General features: G+C 49.8%; 1 protein-coding gene across 3 annotated transcripts in view; it reads left to right on the top strand.

The window, feature by feature from the left end:
- Positions 1-238: 238 nt before the first annotated feature.
- The window catches only part of thoc6 (THO complex 6), a 31,364-nt gene continuing 8,645 nt past the window's right edge, over positions 239-22,957 (top strand). The window contains exons 1-10 of one of the 3 annotated variants that reach the window (XM_086001311.1): positions 239-345; positions 4,579-4,694; positions 5,004-5,068; positions 6,648-6,751; positions 7,412-7,449; positions 10,119-10,167; positions 10,912-10,983; positions 13,674-13,776; positions 17,116-17,165; positions 18,484-18,546. In XM_086001311.1, the coding sequence (XP_085857437.1) occupies positions 331-345; positions 4,579-4,694; positions 5,004-5,068; positions 6,648-6,751; positions 7,412-7,449; positions 10,119-10,167; positions 10,912-10,983; positions 13,674-13,776; positions 17,116-17,165; positions 18,484-18,546 (675 nt within the window). In that variant the 5' untranslated portion in view covers positions 239-330. Of the gene's footprint in view, positions 393-4,578; positions 4,695-5,003; positions 5,069-6,647; positions 6,752-7,411; positions 7,450-10,118; positions 10,168-10,911; positions 10,984-13,673; positions 13,777-17,115; positions 17,166-18,483; positions 18,547-22,957 lie in introns of all 3 variants that reach the window. The other 2 variants (XM_086001312.1, XM_086001313.1) reach the window with 2 other exon arrangements.

The following is a 22,957-nucleotide window of genomic DNA, read 5'->3' on the forward strand; positions in this document are numbered from 1 at the left end:
AAAATTTAAAACAAGCAAGTAGACTTCTTTATTGAAAAAAACACATTTGCTCCCCCGGAAAGGCGGTTTGGAAATTATATTTTTAAAACATTCAGCGTCCCCCCCCATTTCCCAGAAGACACCACGCGCGCCTGGCCCAACTCCCAACGTTTTTTTTTAGTTTATGTTTTTTTAATTTCTGCCCTGATCTTGGTGTGCTTTTTCTGTGCGGCGCGTTGGTCACAGGCGGATTCTCAAATTATTTTTCTTTTCTTTATTGAGAGAGGGAGGGTTTAGCCTGTACCCAGAAGGCCCTTGCGCGGATTAGGGAAACACGCATGCGCACCGAAGATGGCGGCGACCGTGGTAAATATTGTCGGTTTGACTGGTAGACTGAGGAGATTGAGCTTGAGGTCTGCAGTCAGCCCTCTTCCCACTCAATTTACTGTTGTTTATCATAATCAATGTGATTTACTTTAAAAAAAAAATAATATTCCATGCTGGTATTTTTTCCAAGGATGATACCAGAAATGCGAGGGTATACAATATAAGGAAAGGGCGAACTCTTGAAAAAAGAAGGCTGAGGGGTGACCTAATAGAGGTCTTTAAAATTATGAAAAACTTTGATAGAGTGGATACAGAGAGAATGTTTCCACTTGAGCATAACTAGAGGCCATCAATAGAAGATAGTCACCAAGAAGTCCAATAGGGAATTCAGAAGAAACTTCTTTACCCAAAGAGTGGTGAGAATGTGGAACTTGCTACCACAGGGAGTGGTTGAAGTGAATAGTATAGATGCATTTAAGGGGAAGCTAGATAAACACATGGGGGAGAAAGGAATAGAGGGATATGGTGATAGGGTGAGATGAAGAGGGGTGGGAGGAGACTCGTGTGGAGCATAAACACCGGCATGGACCTGTTGGGCCGAATGGCCTGTTTCTGAGCCGTATATCCTATGTAATCCTATGCAGTATTGTGTACTTATTCCGTGTCAGTGTCCGCCATGGCTCAGTGGGTAGCACCCTTGCCTCTGAGTCAGAAAGTTGTGGGTTTGAACCCCACTCCAGGGACCTGAGCACAAAAATCTAGGCTGACACTCCCAGTGCAGTGCTGAGGGATTGCTGCACAGTCAGAGGTGCCGTCTTTCGGATGAGCGTTAAACCGAGGCCCCATCTGCCCTCGGGTGGACAAAAAAGATCCCATGGCCACTATTTCGAAGAAGAGCAGGTGAGTTATTCCTGGTGTCCTGGGCCAATATTTATCCCTCAATCAACATCACTAAAATAGATTATCTGGTCATTATCACATTGCTGTTTGTGGGAGCTTGCTGTGTGCAAATTGGCTGCCGTGTTTCCCACATTACAATAGTGATTGCACTCAAATTAATTGGCTGTGAAGCGCTTTGAGATGTCTGGTGGTTATGAAAGGCGCTATAGAAATGCAGGTCTTTCTTTCTGTTCTTGGGACCCACACTTTAGGAAGGATGGCAAGGTCTTGGAGAGGGTGCAGAAGAGATTGACCAGAATGGTACCAGGGATGAGGGACTTCAGTTATGTGGAGAGACTGGAGAAGCTGGGATTGTTCTCCTTAGAGCAGAGAAGGTTAAGGGGAGATTGACCAGAATGGCACCAGGGATGTGGGGCTTCAGTTAAAGAAAGAAAGACTTGCATTTATGTAGCGCCTTTCACGACCACCGGACGTCCCAAAACGCTTTACAGCCAATGAAGTACTTTTTGAAGTAATGTAGGAAATGTGCCAGCCAATTTGCGCACAGCAAGCTTCCACAAACAGCAATGTGATAATGACCAGATAATCTGTTTTTATGTTATGTCGATTGAGGGATGAATATTGGTTAAATATATTTATGCGGAGAGACTGGAGCAGCTGGGATTGTTCTCCTTGGAGCAGAGAAGGTTAAGGGGAGATGACCACATCAGTACCCGGATTGAGGGACTTCAGTTATGTGGAGAGACTGGAGAAGCTGGGATTGTTCTCCTTAGAGCCGAGAAGGTTAAGGGGAGATTTAATTCAAAACGACAAGGGGTTTTGATAGGGAGAATAAGGAGAAACTGTTGCCACTGGCGGACAGAGATTGAAGGTAATCGGCGAAAGGCCCGGAGGAAATGAAAATATTTTTATGCAGTGAGTTTTTAAAAATTCGTTTATGGGATGTGGGTGTTGTTGGCAAGGCCAGCATTTATTGCCCATCCCTAGTTGCCCTTGAGAAGGTGGTGGTGAGCCCCGCCTTGAACCGCTGCAGTCCGTGTGGTGAAGGTACTCCCACAGTGCTGTTAGGGAGGGAGTTCCAGGATTTTGACCCAGCGACGATGAAGGATCGGCGATATACTTCTAAGTCAGGATGGTGTGTGACTTGGAGGGGAACTTGGAGGTGGTGGTGTTCCCATGCGCCTGCTGCCCTTGTCCTTCTAGGTGGAAGAGGTCACGGGTTTGGGAGGTGCTGCTGAAGAAGCCTTGGTGAGTTGTTGCAGTGCATCTTGTAGATGGTACACACTGCAGCCACGGTACGCCGGTGGTGGAGGGAGTGAATGTTTGAGGTGGTGGATGGGGTACCAATCAAGCGGGCTGTTTTGTCCTGAATGGTGTCGAGCTTCTCGAGTGTTGTTGGAGCTACACTCATCCAGGCAAGTGGACAGTATTCCATCACACTCCTTACTTGTGCCTTGTAGATGGTGGAAAGGCTTTAGGGAGTCAGGAGGTGAGACACTTGTTGCAGAATACCCAGCCTCTGACCTGCTCTTGTTGCCACAGTATTTATGTGGCTGGTCCAGTTAAGTTTCTGGTCAATGGTGATCCCCAGGATGTTGATGGTGGGGGATTCAGTGATGGTAATGCAGTTGAATGTCAAGGGGCGGTGGTTAGACTCTCGCTTGTTGGAGATAGTCATTGCCTGGCACTTCTGTGACGCAAATGTTACCTGCCACTTATCAGCCCAAGCCTGAGCGTTGTCCAGGTCTTGTTGCATGCGGGCATGGACTGCTTCATTATCTGAGGAGTTGTGAATGACACTGCAGTCATCTTGTGATCTGGAATGCGCTGCCTGAAAGGGCGGCGTAAGCAGATTCAGTAGTAACTTTCGAAAGGGAATTGGATAAATACTTAAAGGGGAAAATGTTTACAGGGCTATGGTGGAAGAGCAGGGGAGTGGGACTAATTGGATAGGTCTGTCAAAGAGCCAGCATAGTATGATGGGTGGAATGGCCTCCTGTGTGATTCTGTAATGCAAATTTATTGTTCTACTTTTTTGATGTATTTCGTACCGTTGAGCGGGGAGTCAGAAGCACGTGGAGTCTTCGTAGGGTTCCCAACCCTCCTGGATTGTCCAGGACTCTTCGGGGGGAAGGAAGGCTGTTCGACTGGGTGGGGCGGCAGTTCATGTGATGTAACCTCCAGGAAATGCGGCCAACAAGCAGTTAGGAAGGCAAATGGTATGTTGGCCTCCATTGCAAGAGGATTTGAGTACAGGAGCAAGGATGTCTTACTACAGTTATACAGGGCCTTGGTGAGACCACACCTGGAGTACTGTGTGCAGTTTTGGTCTCCTTACCTAAGAAAGGATAGACTTGCCATAGAGGGAGTGCAGCGAAGGTTCACCAGACTGATTCCTGGGATGGCAGGACTGTCATATGAGGAGAGATTGGGTCGACTAGGCCTGTATTCACTAGAGTTTAGAAGAATGAGAGGGGATCTCATTGAAACGTATAAAATTCTGACAAGGCTAGACAGACTGGATGCAGGGAGGATGTTTCCCCTGGCTTGGGGGGTCTAGAACGAGGGGTCACAGTCTCAGGATACAGGGTAGGACATTTTGGACTGAGATGAGGAGAAATTTCTTCACTCAGAGGGTGGTGAACCTGTGGAATTCTCTGCCACAGAAGGCTGCGGAGGCCAAGTCACTGAATATATTTAAGGAGATAGATAGATTTCTAGACACAAAAGGCATCAAGGGGTATGGGGAGAGAGTGGGAATATGGTATTGAGATAGAGGATCAGCCATGATCATATTGAATGGCGGAGCAGGCTCGAAGGACCGAATGGCCAACTCCTCCTCCTATTTTTCTATGTAAAACTCCCCTCAACCAATGTCACCCATAAGCTGCACGGCCTCCCTCCGGGCCTGCCTCCCCCCAACGCGTGGCCCATTCAAATTCCTGCGCACACGCTGTATCTACAACGGTAAAGCCGGTGAGCGGCCAACGCAGGACCGCGCAGATGACTGTGCGGCCCCGCAGCTTAGGCACCCTTGACCTCTGCTCCAAGGGGAACAATCCCAGCTTCTCCAGTCTCGCCACATAACTGAAGTCCCACATCCCTGGTACCATTCTGGTCAATCTCCCCTTAACCTTCTCTGCTCTAAGGAGAACAATCCCAGCTTCTCCAGTCTCTCCACATAACTGAAGTCCCTCATCTTTGGAAACAATACTCCAGCTGGGGCCCCCGGGTTATGTCGCCCATCGTCCCACCTCCCTTTTGTCCTCGCCCTCCGCCCTGAGATGCTCGGCCACGGGGGGTGTGGCTACCGTTAGTCGTTCGCTGTACTGTGTTGGTTAAAGCGGTTTTTGTTGTGTTGATTTGCCCCAGGCGGAGGTGCAGCACAAGCTGGAGCTGCTTCACATGACCGTGTTCTCCCAGAGCTTCTCTCCCTGTGGGAAGTACCTGGCCGCTGGGAACAACTACGGGGAGATCGCCATCTTCAGGTACTGGTGCCGACCGCCCCCCCCCCCCCCCCCCCAAGACCCCGAGCCTGCCTCCCAGACCCTGCCCCAGCCCTCTGCCTCCCTGACCTGTTCCCACCCCCTCCGAGCCGAACACCTACCCTCCCCCCACACAGATGCTACCCCCACGGACCCCACCCCCCATCTCACAGACTCTGTGCCACGGACCCCCCCACACCCCCAAGGTTCCATCTCTCCCATCCAAACCCCCTGCAACCAGAACTGACCCCCCAACCCGACCCTACGCGACATATCACCCCAGTAGTAACACACTGTCTATTCTTCCTACAGTCTCGCGGCTGCTCTCAGTATAGAAGCAACTGAAGAGAATCAAAAGCCCATTTTCACCTTCAAAGGTAAGACATAATAAAAACCAGACAAGGAAATTCACTGCGTATTTCTCCGAAACTGTATCCGACTCCCAACTGTACCTGCCCTGGGAGTGTTTGCTGGGGCAGTGTAGAGGGAGCTTTACTCTGTATCTAACCCGTGCTGTACCTGCCCTGGGAGTGTTTGATGGGACAGTGTAGAGGGAGCTTTACTCTGTATCTAACCCGTGCTGTACCTGCCCTGGGAGTGTTTGATGGGACAGTGTAGAGGGAGCTTTACTCTGTATCTAACCCGTGCTGTACCTGCCCTGGGAGTGTTTGATGGGACAGTGTAGAGGGAGCTTTACTCTGTATCTAACCCGTGCTGTACCTGCCCTGGGAGTGTTTGATGGGGACAGTGTAGAGGGAGCTTTACTCTGTATCTAACCCGTGCTGTACCTTCCCTGGGAGTGTTTGATGGGACAGTGTAGAGGGAGCTTTACTCTGTATCTATCCCGTGCTGTACCTGCCCTGGGAGTGTTTGATGGGACAGTGTAGAAGGAGCTTTACTCTGTGTCTAACCCGTGCTGTACCTGCCCTGGGAGTGTTTGATGAGACAGTGTAGAGGGAGCTTTACTCTGTATCTAACCCATGCTGTACCTGCCCTGGGAGTGTTTGATGGGACAGTGTAGAGGGAGCTTTACTCTGTATCTAACCCATGCTGTACCTGCCCTGGGAGTGTTTGATGGGACAGTGTAGAGGGAGCTTTACTCTGTATCTAACCCGTGCTGTACCTGCCCTGGGAGTGTTTGATGGGACAGTGTAGAGGGAGCTTTACTCTGTATCTAACCCGTGCTGTACCTGCCCTGGGAGTGTTTGATGGGACAGTGTAGAGGGAGCTTTACTCTGTATCTAACCCGTGCTGTACCTGCCCTGGGAGTGTTTGATGGGACACTGTAGAGGGAGCTTTACTCTGTATCTAACCCGTGCTGTACCTGCCCTGGGAGTGTTTGATGGGGACAGTGTAGAGGGAGCTTTACTCTGTATCTAACCCGTGCTGTACCTTCCCTGGGAGTGTTTGATGGGACAGTGTAGAGGGAGCTTTACTCTGTATCTATCCCGTGCTGTACCTGCCCTGGGAGTGTTTGATGGGACAGTGTAGAAGGAGCTTTACTCTGTGTCTAACCCGTGCTGTACCTGCCCTGGGAGTGTTTGATGGGACAGTGTAGAGGGAGCTTTACTCTGTGTCTAACCTGTGCTGTACCTGCCCTGGGAGTGTTTGATGGGACAGTGTAGAAGGAGCTTTACTCTGTATCTAACCCGTGCTGTACCTGCCCTGGGAGTGTTTGATGGGACAGTGTAGAGGGAGCTTTACTCTGTGTCTAACCCGTGCTGTACCTGCCCTGGGAGTGTTTGATGGGACAGTGTAGAGGGAGCTTTACTCTGTGTCTAACCCGTGCTGTACCTGCCCTGGGAGTGTTTGATGGGACAGTGTAGAGGGAGCTTTACTCTGTATCTAACCCGTGCTGTACCTGCCCTGGGAGTGTTTGATGGGACAGGGTAGAGGGAGCTTTACTCTGTATCTAACCTGTGCTGCACCTTTAACGAGCCCTGTTGTGCTCCACAGCTCATGACGGTCCCGTCTACAGCCTGGTCTCCACCAGCCGACAGCTGATGAGCTCCGGGACGGGAGATGTCAAAGCCTGGAATTGGAATGAACTGATTAAAAAGGTAAGTGGACATTGCTTTCGTTCAGGTAGTCTCACTTTCACCTCTGTCAGAAGGTTGTGGGTTTGAGCCCCATAATCCCAGGCTGACACTCCCGGGTTGCCGGTACTGAGGGAGCGCTGCACTGTCCCAGAGGGGGAAAGGACAGTGTATCTAACACACTGTGACACTCGGTCCCAGAGGGGGAAAGGACAGTGTATCTAACGCACTGTGACACCCGGTCCCAGAGGGGGAAAGGACAGTGTATCTAACGCACTGTGACACCCGGTCCCAGAGGGGGAAAGGACAGTGTATCTAACGCACTGTGACACCCGGTCCCAGAGGGGGAAAGGACAGTGTATCTAACGCAATGTGACACCCGGTCCCAGAGGGGGAAAGGACTGTGTATCTAACACACTGTGACACCTGGTCCCAGAGGGGGAAAGGACAGTGTATCTAACGCACTGTGGCACCCGGTCCCAGAGGGGGAAAGGACAGTGTATCTAACGCAATGTGACACCCGGTCCCAGAGGGGGAAAGGACAGTGTATCTAACGCAATGTGACACCTGGTCCCAGAGGGGGAAAGGACAGTGTATCTAACGCACTGTGACACCCGGTCCCAGAGGGGGAAAGGACAGTGTATCTAACACACTGTGACGATGCTTTCTTCTGTTTTATTTCAGGGATGCAAAGAAGTTTGGAGTCGTCGACCGGCCTTTGGGTAACTGTAAATTATTTAATATATTTCTTCCCGCACTGCTTCCCATTGTACAGAATCTCAATGGACCCAGCCCATTCCTATTCACTGCCATTGTACAGAATCCCCATGGACCCGACACCTTCCCATTCACTCCCACTGTGCAGTACTATAGACTGATGCGTACTCCTACCATGCTCTGTTCATTGTTGTCTCTGCAGGAGTGACCATGGCTGTTTGACACGGCTTTCAATCACCGAATTCTCTTGGATGTATATTACAGAGAGAGCGAGTCCCTGACCGTCCCCTTTCTGAGAATCAGAGAATGGTTACAGCATTAACCAAGAATATACAACACATTAACAGGCCATTCAGCCCACTGGTCCATGCGGGTGTTCATGCTCCACACGAGCCTCCTCCCACCCCTCTTCATCTCGCCCTATCACCATAACCTTCTATTCCTTTCTCCCTCATGTGCTTATCTAGCTTCCCCTTGACTATACTATTCACCTCAACCACTCCCTGTGGCAGCAAGTTCCACACTCTCACCACTCTCTGGGTAAAGAAGTTTCTCTTGAATTCCTTACTGGATTTATTAGTGACTATGTTATATTGATAGTTCTGGTCTCCCCCACAAGTGGAAACATCTTCTCTACATCTACCCTAACGAATCCCTTCATAATTTTAAAGACCTCTATCAGGTCACCCCTCGGCCTTCTCTTTTCTAGAGAAAAGAACCTCAGCGTGTTCAATCTTTCCTCATAGTTATAACCTCTCAATTCTACTATTGTCCTTTAAATCTTTTTTTTACTCCTTCTCCAGTGTCTCTATATACTTTTTGTAATATGGAGACCAGAACTGTGCACAGTGCTCCAAGTGTGGTCTAACCAAGGTATATGGAGACCAGAACTGTGCACAGTGCTCCAAGTGTGGTCTAACCAAGGTATATGGAGACCAGAACTGTGCACAGTGCTCCAAGTGTGGTCTAACCAAGGTATATGGAGACCAGAACTGTGCACAGTGCTCCAAGTGTGGTCTAACCAAGGTATATCGAAACCAGAACTGTGCACAGTGCTCCAAGTGTGGTCTAACCAAGGTATATCGAAACCAGAACTGTGCACAGTGCTCCAAGTGTGGTCTATATTATTTAGTTTCATGTGGCGGAGCCACCAGGGGGACTCTGATCTAATGTACATAATTATCTTTAACAAATTATTAGCTACAGAATGAATCTGTATCTTTGTTCATATCATTGCAAGTACATAGCGCGGTCCCTTTAAGAATGAGACCAAACGCGATGACGTCATCACGTTGATCACATGATCCTCCAGTGGCGTGATGACGTCATGACGTCAGGCTGGGGAGCCGCCCTAGCCAGTCCTCGTGGAGCCAGCAAAGAGTACAGACCTGTAATGTAGTTCTCCTGTGTTTTTGTTTTAAACTCTGTTGATTAGTATTAAACATCGTTTGTTTGATAGACTGACTCGACCTCAGTCCTTTAGTTAGGAATCTAGCCATTCCTACATTAATATATTTACCTAAAGAGAGAATTTGCATTTCTATAGCGCTTTTCATGACCTCGGGACGCCCCAAAGTGCTTCACAGCCAATGCAGTGCTTTTGAAGTGTAGTCACTGTTGTAATGTGGGAATCGCGACAGCCAATTTGCGCACAGCAAGCTCCCACAAACAGCAATGTGAAAATGAGCAACTAATCTGTTTTAGCGCTGTTGGTAAGTGTGTCTATGTTTAAAGGCACCAGACAGGGAGGACCGTATCGCAAGTGTGTTACTCCCGTCCAGGGTGATGTGTGTCCAGATTATTGTGCTCGGCCAGTTAATGTGAGCCAGTCGCACAGGCCCTGACCCGACCGAGTCTTCCACTGGGAACTGTGGTCGGAATCGCAAGGATCTCCAGGCCTGAAAACGGACAACTCTACCTGCGGTACTCAGCGCTACTCCTTCCCCCCAGCTGCCCGGGGACCCTCCGAACCACGAGCCCTAGAGGCGCAAGGGGCCTAATCACCATCTACTTGCATAGGTGATGTAGGAAGGTAAGGAACAGGAGGAGACCATTCGATCAGATCATGGCTGATCTGTATCTTAACTCCATCTTCCCGCCTTGGTTTCGTAACCCTTAATACCCTTGCCTAACAAAAATCTGTCCATCTCAGTTTTGAAAGCTCCAATTGGCCCTCGGCCTCCACAGCTTTTTGGGGGAGAGAGTTCCAGATTTCCACCACCCTTTGTGTGAAGAAGTGCTTCCTGACATCATCCCTGAACGTCCTGGCTCTAATTTGAAGGTTACGCCCCCTTGTTCTGGGCTCCCTGCACCAGAGAAATAGTTTCGATCCACCCGATCGAATCCTTTAATCAGCTTAAACACCTCGATTAGCTCACCCCTTAATCGTCTACACTCGAGGGAATCCAAACCTAGTCTGTGCAACCTGTCCTCGTAATTTAACCCTTTTAGCCCCATTAGACAAGCTGTGATGACGGGGATTGTCCCTCTTGTACCTCCGGCCCTCCTCCTGTCACCTGAGGGAGAGCAGTATCGACACTCCATTAGTTGCCTGGATTTAAATGGGCAGCCACCAAGCCTAAACGAAACGATCCCGGTTCGTTTTTGTCACCTGAATATCGTCCCTCACCCCACTTAACTCTCACAGCTGTTAATTATTATTTTATGTCTGCAGGACCTGTCTGGACATCCCAGAAATAAACAGTTTAGTTCTGAACCAGAAGGTAAGTCTCTTCAGACACTCCCAGGTCAGGTACAGCACGGGTTAGATACAGAGTAAAGCTCCCTCGACACTGTCCCATCAAACACTCCCAGGACAGGTACAGCATGGGTTAGATACAGAGTAAAGCTCCCTCTACACTGTCCAATCAAACACTCCCAGGGCAGGTACAACATGGGTTAGATATAGAGTAAAGCTGCCTCTACACTGTCCCATCAAACACTCCCAGGGCAGGTACAGCACGGGTTAGATACAGAGTAAAGCTCCCTCTACACTGTCCCATCAAACACTCCCAGGGCAGGTACAGCACGGTTTAGATACAGAGTAAAGCATCCTCTACACAGTCCCATCAAACACTCCCAGGGCAGGTACAGCACGGGTTAGATACAGAGTAAAGCTCTCTCTGCAGTGTCGCATCAAACACTCCCAGGGCAGGTACAGCACGGGTTAGATACAGAGTAAAGCTCCCTCTATACTGTCCCATCAAACACTCCCAGTATATCACCCAGAGATGAAAGGTTATAGTATGTAACGCAGTGTAATACTTTTTCTCTCTCTGTCTCTCTCTCTCTCTCTTTCAATTATCCTACCACCCTCACTGACTGTTTCTGTCTCTCTGTGCATCACTCTCACTCCATTTATCTATCTGTCTATCTCCCTTTCTGTCTCTATCTCTGAGTGTGTCTCTCTCTCTCTCTCTCTCTCTCACCTCCCTCCCTCCTGTTCACTGATGTTCTCTCTCCCTCAGGATAACAGCCTGCTGATGGCTTGTGGTGACAACACCATTCAAGTGATGGACCTGGAGAATGGAGTTTTCACAGTGAGTGTCATGTGCCCTGACTGGGTTCAGTACTGCGACAGACATGTTACGCTGAACCTTTATGAAGTGCTGGTTAGGCCACAACTGGAGTATTGAGTCCAGTTCTGGTCACTACACTTTAGGAAGGATGTGAAGGCCCTTGAGAGGGTGCAGAGGAGATTTACCAGAATGGTTCCGGGGATGGGGGCTCTTAGCTACAAGGACAGGTTGGAGAAGCTGGATTTATTTTCATTAGAGCAAAGGAGGTTGAGGGGTGATTTGATCGAGGTGTTCAAGATAATGACGGGTTTGGATAGGCCAGACGGGGAAAGGCTGTTCCCACTAGTTGATGGTACAAGGACTAGGGGACACAGATTTAAGGTTTTGGGCAAGAGATACGGGGGGGGGGGGGGGTGGGGGGGAATCTGGAAAACTCTCCCCCAAAAGGCTGTTGAGGCTGGGGGGTCAATTGGAGCTTTCAAACCTGCGATTGATAGATTTTTGTTACGTAAGGGTATCGAGGGTTACGGAACCAAGGCGGGTAGATGACGTTTGGTACAGATCAGCCATGATCATAGAAGGGTTACAGCGGGGAAGAAGGCCATTCAGCCTGTCGAGCCCGTGTCAACTCTCGGCTAGTCCCACTCCCCCACCCTTTCCCCGTAGCCCTGCAAATCTTTCCCTTCAGGTACTTATCCAATTTCCTTTTGAAAGCCACGATTGAATCTGCCTCCATCACCCTCTCAGGCAGTGCATTCCAGATCCTAATCACTCGCTGCATAAAAAGGTTTATCCTCCTGTCGCCTTTGGTTCTTTTGCCAATCACCTTAAATCTGTGTCCTCTGGTTCTCGACCCTTCTGCCAATGGGAACAGTTTCTCTCTCTCTCTATCTACTCTGTCCAGACCCCTCATGATTTTGAACGCCGCTATCAAATCTCCTCTCAATCGTCTCTGCTCCAAGGAAAACAACCCCAGCTTCTCCAGTCTATCCACGCAACTGAAGTCCCTCATTCCTGGAACCATTCTCGGAAATCTTTTCTGCGCCTTCTCTCTAAGGCCTTCACATCCTTCCTAAAGTGCGATGCCCAGAATTGGACACAGTACTCCAGTTGGGGCCGAACCAGTGTTTTATAAAGGTAATTTCCACACTTTTGCACTCTATACCTCTATTTATGAAGCCCAGGATCCTGTAAGCCTTTTTAACTGCTTTGTCAACCTGCCCTGCCATCTTCAACAATTTGTGCACACATATCCACAGGTGTCTCTGTTTGTGCACCCCCTTTAGGGTTGTACCATTTAGTTTATCTGTCCTCTCCCCATTCAAATGATCTCATTGAATGGCAGAACAGGCTCGAGGGGCTGAATGGCCTCCTCCTGTTCCTAAGTGGAGACAGATGAGTCACTTGGCGATCTTCCCCCCCCCCCCCCCCCCCCCCCTTGTGAACAGGACTCCTCTCTGCTGGGGGTGGGGGTGGGTGTCGATCAGATGTTCCAGTATAACGGGAAGTGTAGGGAGAACAAGGAAAAATAATGTCATTCTGAACATCCCTGTCTTCAATTATCATTCAGTGTGATTATGTTAAAAACTAACAGGAAACTCTCGTTTAAACGGCACCTAAATATCCGGAATTCTCTACTAACCGGCAAAATTCATACTCTGAAAACAACACCACAATAACCGGAAATGTTGCCGAGTCCGAGTCTCCCGTGGTGGCCGAGTTAGTCAGTGGGGGTAGTTCTCCAAACTGCCACTACTCGGCTTCTTGGCACTGTCGGAAGTCCGAACACCTCAATAACAGGAGTCTGACTCTCCCGCGCCGTATACAGTCGTTTACTGTATAAGTTTTGTTTTACTGTTAAGTAATTAAAGAGTTATGGATTACCCTCAACTGGCAGAACTGTACTTAATCAAGCATCTTCCACCATCCATTTAACACAACATTCAATGGGTGAGTACCCAATTATACTGCACATTTCTTCATTTTTTTAATTTTTGTTTGTTAAAAATAGCCTCGGTCGATAACTTCCTCCGTCATCCGGAATTTTTAATCAACTGGCACCATCCCGGTCCCCTCGGTGCCAGATACCAAAGAGTTTCCTGTACAGTGAACTTGTTTATCCGGCACCTAGGGGACCAGGATGGTGCCAGTTGATGAAAAATTCTGGGTAACGGGGGTATACCTACCAAGGCAATTTTTAACACAAACAAAAATAAAAACCACTGACTAACTCGGCCACCGCGGGAGACTCGGACTCGGCAAAACGAGTGCTGGATGGATTTGGCAAGATTACCAGTTATCTATTTTGCTGGTTATTGAAGTATTCCGGATGATTAAGTGCCGTTTAAACAAGAGTTTACTGTAATAGGTTTTTGGGTAGAGGGAATTGCATGTCAGCACTGTGGAATGGTCGAGCGCAGGACCGAGCACCCAACCACCAGCCCCCCCCCCCCCCCCCCAACACCCCCAGCAGGGAAGGCCCAGGCTCCATTGAGTGCGGAGTGAGCTGCTCCCGATCGCCGCCCAGGTTACGGGGGGAAGGAGCGACGTGGTGAGTGAGGTAGCCGTACCCGTTGACAAGGCGGCGCCCTCAGGAGATGAGGGGCACCGAACAGCGAGCGCCGACGGGGGGGGGGGGCACGGGCGGATGTGTGGGGAGCCAGCGTCAGCGGTGTTAAAAACCCGTGCCTTTCCCCGTCTCCGTCCCACAGCACACCCTGAAGGGCCACACGGATTACGTGCACTGCCTGACGCTGAGGGACCAGCTCAAGGAGTGCATCTCGGGGAGTGAGGACGGCTCCGTCAGGCTCTGGGGTAAGCATTCCACCGGGTCAGGGGTCGTGAGACACATCCTCGGCCGAGCGGCATTGGGATTCTGTACAGTGGGAATGGGGAAACGTCAGGTCAATTTGGATTCTGTGTAATGGGAGTAAATATTAAGGGGTTGGGTCCATTGGGATGCTGTACAATGGGAGTGAATGGGAAGGGGTCGGGTCCATTGGGATTTTGTACAATGGGAGTGAATGGGAAGGGGTCGGGTCCATTGGGATTTTGTACAATGGGAGTGAATGGGAAGGGGTTGGGTCCATTAGGATTCTTTATAATGGGAGTGAATGGGCAGGGGTCGGGTCCATTAGGATTCTTTATAATGGGAGTGAATGGGCAGGGGTTGAGTCCATTGGGATTCTGTACAATGGGAGTGAATGGGAAGGGGTCGGGTCCATTAGGATTCTTTATAATGGGAGTGAATGGGCAGGGGTTGGGTCCATTGGGATTTTTTATAATGGGAGTGAATGGGCAGGGGTTGGGTCCATTAGGATTCTTTATAATGGGAATGAATGGGAAGGGGTTGGGTCCATTAGGATTCTTTATAATGGGAATGAATGGGAAGGGGTTGGGTCCATTAGGATTCTTTATAATGGGAGTGAATGGGCAGGGGTTGGGTCCATTGGGATTCTTTATAATGGGAGTGAATGGGCAGGGGTTGGGCCCATTGGGATTCTTTATAATGGGAGTGAATGGGCAGGGGTTGGGTCCATTAGGATTCTGTACAATGGGAGTGAATGGGCAGGGGTTGGGTCCATTAGGATTCTGTACAATGGGAGTGAATGGGCAGGGGTTGGGTCCATTGGGATTCTTTATAATGGGAGTGAATGAGCAGGGGTTGGGTCCATTGGGATTCTTTATAATGGGAGTGAATGAGCAGGGGTTGTGTCCATTGGGATTCTTTATAATGGGAGTGAATGAGCAGGGGTTGAGTCCATTGGGATTCTTTATAATGGGAGTGAATGAGCAGGGGTTGAGTCCATTGGGATTCTGTACAATGGGAGTGAATGGGAAGGGGTTGTGTCCATTGGGATTCTTTATAATGGGAGTGAATGAGCAGGGGTTGTGTCCATTGGGATTCTTTATAATGGGAGTGAATGAGCAGGGGTTGGGTCCATTGGGATTCTTTATAATGGGAGTGAATGAGCAGGGGTTGAGTCCATTGGGATTCTGTACAATGGGAGTGAATGGGAAGGGGTTGTGTCCATTGGGATTCTTTATAATGGGAGTGAATGGGCAGGGGTTGGGTCCATTGGGATTCTTTATAATGGGAGTGAATGAGCAGGGGTTGGGTCCATTGGGATTCTTTATAATGGGAGTGAATGGGCAGGGGTCGGGTCCATTGGGATTCTTTATAATGGGAGTGAATGGGAAGGGGTTGGGTCCATTGGGATTCTTTATAATGGGAGTGAATGAGCAGGGGTTGGGTCCATTGGGATTCTTTATAATGGGAGTGAATGGGCAGGGGTTGGGCCCATTGGGATTCTTTATAATGGGAGTGAATGAGCAGGGGTTGGGCCCATTGGGATTCTGTACAATGGGAGTGAATGGGCAGGGGTTGGGTCCACTGGGATTCTTTATAATGGGAGTGAATGAGCAGGGGTTGGGTCCATTGGGATTCTGTACAATGGGAGTGAATGGGCAGGGGTTGGGTCCATTGGGATTCTTTATAATGGGAGTGAATGGGAAGGGGTTGGGTCCATTGGGATTCTGTATAATGGGAGTGAATGAGCAGGGGTTGGGTCCATTGGGATTTTTTATAATGGGAGTGAATGGGCAGGGGTTGGGTCCATTAGGATTCTTTATAATGGGAGTGAATGGGCAGGGGTTGGGTCCATTAGGATTCTTTATAATGGGAGTGAATGGGAAGGGGTCGGGTCCATTGGGATTCTTTATAATGGGAGTGAATGAGCAGGGGTTGGGTCCATTAGGATTCTTTATAATGGGAGTGAATGGGAAGGGGTTGGGTCCATTGGGATTTTTTATAATGGGAGTGAATGGGCAGGGGTTGGGTCCATTAGGATTCTTTATAATGGGAGTGAATGGGAAGGGGTTGGGTCCATTAGGATTCTTTATAATGGGAGTGAATGGGAAGGGGTCGGGTCCATTGGGATTCTTTATAATGGGAGTGAATGAGCAGGGGTTGGGTCCATTGGGATTTTTTATAATGGGAGTGAATGGGCAGGGGTTGGGTCCATTAGGATTCTTTATAATGGGAGTGAATGGGAAGGGGTTGGGTCCATTAGGATTCTTTATAATGGGAGTGAATGGGAAGGGGTCGGGTCCATTGGGATTCTTTATAATGGGAGTGAATGAGCAGGGGTTGGGTCCATTAGGATTCTTTATAATGGGAGTGAATGGGAAGGGGTTGGGTCCATTAGGATTCTTTATAATGGGAGTGAATGGGAAGGGGTCGGGTCCATTGGGATTCTTTATAATGGGAGTGAATGGGCAGGGGTTGGGTCCATTGGGATTTTTTATAATGGGAGTGAATGAGCAGGGGTTGGGTCCATTAGGATTCTTTATAATGGGAGTGAATGGGCAGGGGTTGGGTCCATTGGGATTCTTTATAATGGGAGTGAATGGGCAGGGGTTGGGTCCATTGGGATTCTGTACAATGGGAGTGAATGGGAAGGGGTTGGGTCCATTGGGATTCTTTATAATGGGAGTGAATGAGCAGGGGTTGGGTCCATTGGGATTCTGTACAATGGGAGTGAATGGGAAGGGGTTGGGTCCATTGGGATTCTGTACAATGGGAGTGAATGGGAAGGGGTTGGGTCCATTGGGATTCTGTACAATGGGAGTGAATGGGAAGGGGTTGGGTCCATTGGGATTCTTTATAATGGGAGTGAATGAGCAGGGGTTGGGTCCATTGGGATTCTTTATAATGGGAGTGAATGGGCAGGGGTTGGGTCCATTGGGATTTTTTATAATGGGAGTGAATGAGCAGGGGTTGGGTCCATTGGGATTCTTTATAATGGGAGTGAATGAGCAGGGGTTGGGTCCATTGGGATTCTGTACAATGGGAGTGAATGGGAAGGGGTTGGGTCCATTGGGATTCTTTATAATGGGAGTGAATGGGAAGGGGTTGGGTCCATTGGGATTCTTTATAATGGGAATGAATGGGAAGGGGTTGTGTCCATTGGGATTCTGTACAATGGGAGTGAATGGGAAGGGGTTGTGTCCATTGGGATTCTGTACAATGGGAGTGAATGGGCAGGGGTTAGGATTGTGTACAATGTGAGTGAAAGGGAAGGGGTTGGTGAGTCTATCTTCACCCCTCTGCATAAGCTGATCCCTGAGCCTCTCTTCCCCCTCTTGCTGTAGACCTACGGACCGCGAGTCAGGTACAGATGATTGAAGTTCACAAATATGAGGTACGTGTCTGTATTTCTGACCTGCTCACCTCACGAGGGTCTCTCCTTCCCTTCTCCCCCGTGTCTCCGACTAAATATTGGGTGACAGAAGCCATAGTCTTTGGTCCCTGCCTCGAACTCTGTTCCCTCATCACTGGCTCTATCCCTCTCCCTGGCAACTGTCTGGGGCTGGACCAGACTGTTTGCAACCTTGGTGCCATATCTGACCCCGAGATAAGCTTCCGACCACATACTGCGCCATCACTTAGTCCACATATTTCCACCTCCGTAACGTCGCCCGACTCCGCCCCTTCCTTAGCTCAGCTACTGAAACCCTCGTCCATGCCTTTGTTACCTCTAGGCTTGACTATTCCAACTCACTCCTGGCCAGCCTCCCACTTTCTACCCTCCGTAAACTTGCGGTCATCCAAAACTCCACTGCCCATGTCCTAACTCGCACCCTCCATGGCCTCGCCCCCTCCCTATCTGTAATCTCCAGCCCGACAACCCTTCGAGATAGCTGCGCTCCTCTCATTCTGGCCTCTTGAGAATCCCCGAAATTAATCGTTCCACCATTGGTGACCGTGCCTTCAGCTGCCAAGACCTAAGCTCTGTAGTTCCCTCCCTAAACCTCTCCGCCTCGCTACCCCTCTCTCCTCCTTTAAGACTCTCCTTAAAACCTACCTCTTTGACCAAGCTTTTGCTCACCTGCCCTGTGTGCCTCGATCTTGTGGCTCAGTGTCTAATTTTGTTTGAAAACGCTCCTGTGAAGCACCTTGGAACATTTTATTACGGTAAAGGTGCTATATAAATATAAGTTGTTGTCTCTCTCTCGCCCATCTCTCTCAGGCCCTTTGTCTCTCGCTCCCTCCCCCCTCCCCCGCACTGTCGGAGGTGCCGTTTTTCGGATGTGACGTTAAACCGAGGCCCCGTCTGCTCTCTCAGGTGGACGGAAAAGATCACATGGCAACATTTCGAAGAGGAGCCGGGGAGTTATCCCTGGTGTCCTGGGGCCAATATTTATCTCTCAGGCAATATCGCTAAAAAACAGATGATCTGATCATCATTGCTGTTTGTGGGAGCTTGCTGTGCGCAAATTGGCTGCCACGTTTCCTTCAAAAGGCACCTCATTGGCTGTAACACGTGTTGGGACGTCCAGTGGTCTTGAAAGGCGCTATAGAAATGCAAGTCTTTTCCTAACTCTCGCACGCACGCTCTCTCTCTATCTCCCTCTCTGACGCCCTTTCGCTTTCTCCTCCCCCCCGCCACCCCCCTCCCGCCCACTCTCTGACATCTGATCTCCCCCTGTACTATGCAATAACCCTGGTCTGTTTTGCAGCAATGCGCAAGGCCGCAGTATGGAAAATGGATTGGATGCCTCACGACTGATTGTGATTGGATGGTAAGTGTTTGCGGTCAGTTGAGAAATTACTTCTAACCGTTTTCAAATGAGAAATACGGGAGTGGGGTCGGCGCAATGCTGCGTGCAGGGTGGGGGAGGGTGTCCGTCCATGTAACGGGAGCGGGTCAGGGCCCTGGGCCTGTGTTTGTACTGTGACTGCCGCTGACTCTATTAGTGCTGTTGTTAGCAGTTCTGTTGTGTAATATAGTTTTGTAATCGTCAGCGAATATCCAAACTATCTCTTCCTCCAAATCCCTGTTCTTCTCTCTCCCTCTTCCCCTTGTCCCCGACCCCCTTCGTCCCCCATGCTCCCTCTGTGTGTAGAAGTGTTTCCTAATTTCACTCCTGAAAGGTCTGGCTCTAATTTTTAGACTCTGCCCCCCAGTCCTAGAATCCTCAACTAGTGGAAATAGTTTTTCTCTCTCTACCCTCTATTTACCCTTTCTGATCCCCTTTTAATATCCTGAAAACTTCGATCAGATCAGCCCTTAACTGTCTAAATTCTAGGGAATACAACCCTAGTTTGTGTAATCTCTCCTTGTAACTTAACCCTTGGAGTCCGGGTATCATTCTAGTATAGAAACATAGAAACATAGAAGATAGGAGCAGGAGTAGGCCATTCGGCCCCTCGAGCCTGCTCCGCCATTCAATGAGATCATGGCTGATCATCCAAATTCAGTATCCTGTCCCTGCCTTCTCCCCATATCCCTTGATCCCTTTAGCCTTAAGAAATATATCCAACTCCTTCTTGAATATATTTAATGTATTGGCCTCTACTGCCTTCTGTGGTAGAGAATTCTGTGGGTGAAGAAATTCCTCCTCATTTCTGTCCTAAATGGCCTACCCCTTATCCTTAGACTATGACCCCTGGTTCTGGACTCCCCGACCATCGGGAACATCCTTCCTGCATCTAGTCTGTCCAGTCCTGTCAGAATTTTAAAAGTTTCGATGAGAGCCCCTCTCATTCTTCTAAACTCCAGTGAGTACATGCCCAATCGACCCAATCTCTCCTCATACGTCATTCCTGCCATCTCAGGTATCAGCCTGGTGATTCTTCGCTGCACTCCTTCCATGGCAAGAACATCCTTCCTCAGTTAAGGCGACCAAAACTGAAAACACTACTCAAGCTGTGGTCTCGCCAAAGCCCTGTACAACTGCAGCAAGACATCCTTGTTCCTGTACTCGAACCCTCTCACTACGAAGGCCAACATACCATTTGCCTTCTTAACCGCCTGCTGCACCTGCATGCTTACCTTCAGCGACTGGTGCACAAGGACACCCAGGTCTCGTTGCACTTCCCCTTCTCCTAATCTATTGCCATTCAGATAATAATCTGTCTTCCTGTTTTTGCCACCAAAGTGGATAACCTCACATTTATCCACGTTATATTGCATCTGCCATGCTTCTGCCCAATCACCCAACCTGTCCAAATCATCCTGTAGTTTCTCGGCATCCTCCTCACAGCACACACGCCCACCCAGCTTTGTGTCATCTGCAAATTTGGAGATATTACATCTAGTTCCCTTGTCTAGATCATTAATATATATTGTGAATAGCTGGGGTCCAAGGACCGATCCCTGCGGTACCCCACTAGTCACTGCCTGCCACTCGGAAAAAGACCTGTTTATTCCAACTCTTTGCTTTCTGTTTGCCAACCTGTTCTCTATCCAAGTCAATACCTTGCCCCCAATCCCAATGTGCCTTTACTTTACACGCTAATCTCTTATGCGGGACCTTATCGAGAGCCTTTTGAAAGTCCAAATACACCACATCCAGTGGTTCTCCCTTATCTATTTTACTAGTTACATCCTCAAAAAAATTCCAGTAGATTAGTCAAGCACGATTTACCTTTTGTAAATCCATGTTGACTTTGTCCGATCCTGTCACTGTTTTCCAAGTGCTCTGCTATTACATCTTTTATAATGGACTCTAGCATTTTCCCCACCACCGATGTCAGGCTTACTGGTCTGTAATTCCCCGTTTTCTCTCTCTCACCTTTTTTGAATAGTGGGGTAACATTAGCTACCCTCCAATCCATGGGAACTGTGCCAGATCCCATTGAATGTTGGAAGATGATCAGCAATGCATCTACTATTTCTAGGGCCACTTCCTTAAGTACCCTAGTGATGCGCCATCAATTACTCCAAAGACTGAGGTTAAGCGAGTAACAACCAGGCTTTTATTAACTAAAGAATGAAGGTCTAGTCTCGAGTGGTTGACCCGTCCAGAATACTAAGGGACTGGGAGGTTGTGGTAAACCACTGTTATAACCTGTCTGTGTCTGTATGTGTATTCCACTAGGTACAGGTCTGGACATGCCTCGGCTGACTCCTCCCACTATTCCAGGTATATAAGTGACTACCTCCCAGTCCCTTAGTATTCTGGACGGGTCGACCACTCGAGACAAGACCTTCATTCTTTAGTTAATAAAAGCCTGGTTGTTACTCGCTCAACCTCAGTCTTTTGAGTAATTGATGGCGCATCAGAGGTAGTCACTTATATACCTGGAATAGTGGGAGGAGTCAGCCGAGGCATGTCCAGACCTGTACCTAGTGGAATACACATACACATACAGACAGGTATAACAGTGGTTTACCACATTCACCCCTTGTTTAAAAATGAGTCCGGCGGGGTGAAGTGTATTTAAAAGTTCGTGTATTGGAGTCTCTCCGGAGGTCTTGTCTGCCGCTGTGATCGACGTGGCGACGGCAGGGGTGGTGGAGCTTCCGGCGTCACATCCCGTGTAGGCTGGGGCACTGGAGTGTAGTCCTCGTGGGTGACGGTCCAAGGCGAGCCGGCTGCTGGGGTTGGATATCAGGTTGTGGGGGGGGGGTGGTGGTGGTAATGGGTAGTGGGTTACAGCGGTCCCCGAGGGTGTCGTGGGGGGGGGTGGTAATGGGTAGTGGGTTACAGCGGTCCCCGAGGGTGCGAGGTCTCATGGAGACTGTGTCCTCCCGCCCGTCCGGGTACGCAATGTAAGCGTACTGGGGGTTGGCGTGGAGGAGGTCGACCCTCTCGACCAGGGGGCCCGTTTTATTGGTCCTCACGTGTCTTCTCAGTAGTACCGGCCCTGGGGACGTCAGCCATGGCGGTAACGCTGTCCCCGATGTGGACTTCCTTGGGAAGACAAACATTTTCTCGTGAGGGGTGGCATTGGTGGCAGTGCAGAGCAGTGACCGAATCGAGTGGAGCGCATCGGGGAGCACCTCCTGCCAGCGGGAGGTCGGAAGGCCCCTAGACTTTAAGGCTAGTAGGGCGGCCTTCCAAACTGTTGCATTCTCTCTTTCCACCTGTCCGTTCCCCCGGGGGTTGTAACTGGTGGTCCTGCTTGTGGCTATACCCCTAGCGAGCAGGTACTGGCGGAGTTCGTCGCTCATAAACGATGAGCCCCGGTCGCTATGGATATAGCTGGGGAAACCGAACAGGGTGAAGAGGCTGTTCAGAGATTTAATGACCGTGGCACTGGTCATGTCCGGGCAGGGGATAGCGAACGGGAAACGGGAGTACTCGTCAATGATGTTGAGGAAGTACACATTGCGGTTGGAGGAGGGGAGAGGCCCTTTAAAATCGACGCTCAGGTGTTCGAAAGGGCGAGTGGCTTTTATCAGGTGGGCTCTGTCTGGTCTATAAAAGTGCGGTTTGCACTCAGCGCAGACTTGGCAGTTCTTGGTCATGGTCCTGACCTCCTCAATGGAGTAAGGCAGGTTGCGGGCCTTGATGAAGTGGAAGAACCTGGTGACCCCTGGGTGGCAGAGGTCATTGTGGAGGGCCCTTAGCCTATCGATCTGCGCGCTGGCGCAGGTGCCACGCGATAGGGCATCTCGGGGTTCATTGCGCTTCCCAGGCCGGTACAAGATCTCGTAATTGTAGGTGGAAAGTTCGATTCTCCACCTCAAGATCTTGTCATTTTTGATTTTGCCCCTCTGCTTGTTGTTGAACATAAAAGCAACTGAACGCTGGTCAGTGAGCAGGGTAAATCGTTTTCCGGCCAGGTAGTGCCTCCAATGACGCACAGCCTCCACAATAGCCTGGGCCTCCTTCTCGACCGCGGAGTGTCTGGTCTCCGGGCCCTGGAGGGTTCGTGAGAAGAATGCCACAGGTCTCCCCGCCTGATTAAGGGTGGCGGCCAGAGCGAAGTCGGACGCATCGCTTTCCACCTGGAAGGGGATGGATTCGTCCACTGCGTGCATGGTGGCTTTGGCAATGTCCTCCTTGATACGGTGGAAGGCCGAGCGAGCCGCTGCCATCAGGGGAAAAGAGGTGGATTTGATCAGCGGACGGGCTTTGTCTGCATAGTAGGGGACCCACTGGGCGTAGTAGGAAAAAAACCCTAGGCACCTCTTCAGAGCTTTTAGGCAGTGGGGCAGTGGGAGTTCCATAAGGGGACGCATCCGGTCCGGGTCGGGACCGA

The sequence above is a fragment of the Somniosus microcephalus genome, chromosome 11, assembly GCF_052327205.1.
Source record: "Somniosus microcephalus isolate GS21.2 chromosome 11, FLI_Smic_1.0, whole genome shotgun sequence".
NCBI classification, from domain to species: domain Eukaryota; kingdom Metazoa; phylum Chordata; class Chondrichthyes; order Squaliformes; family Somniosidae; genus Somniosus; species Somniosus microcephalus.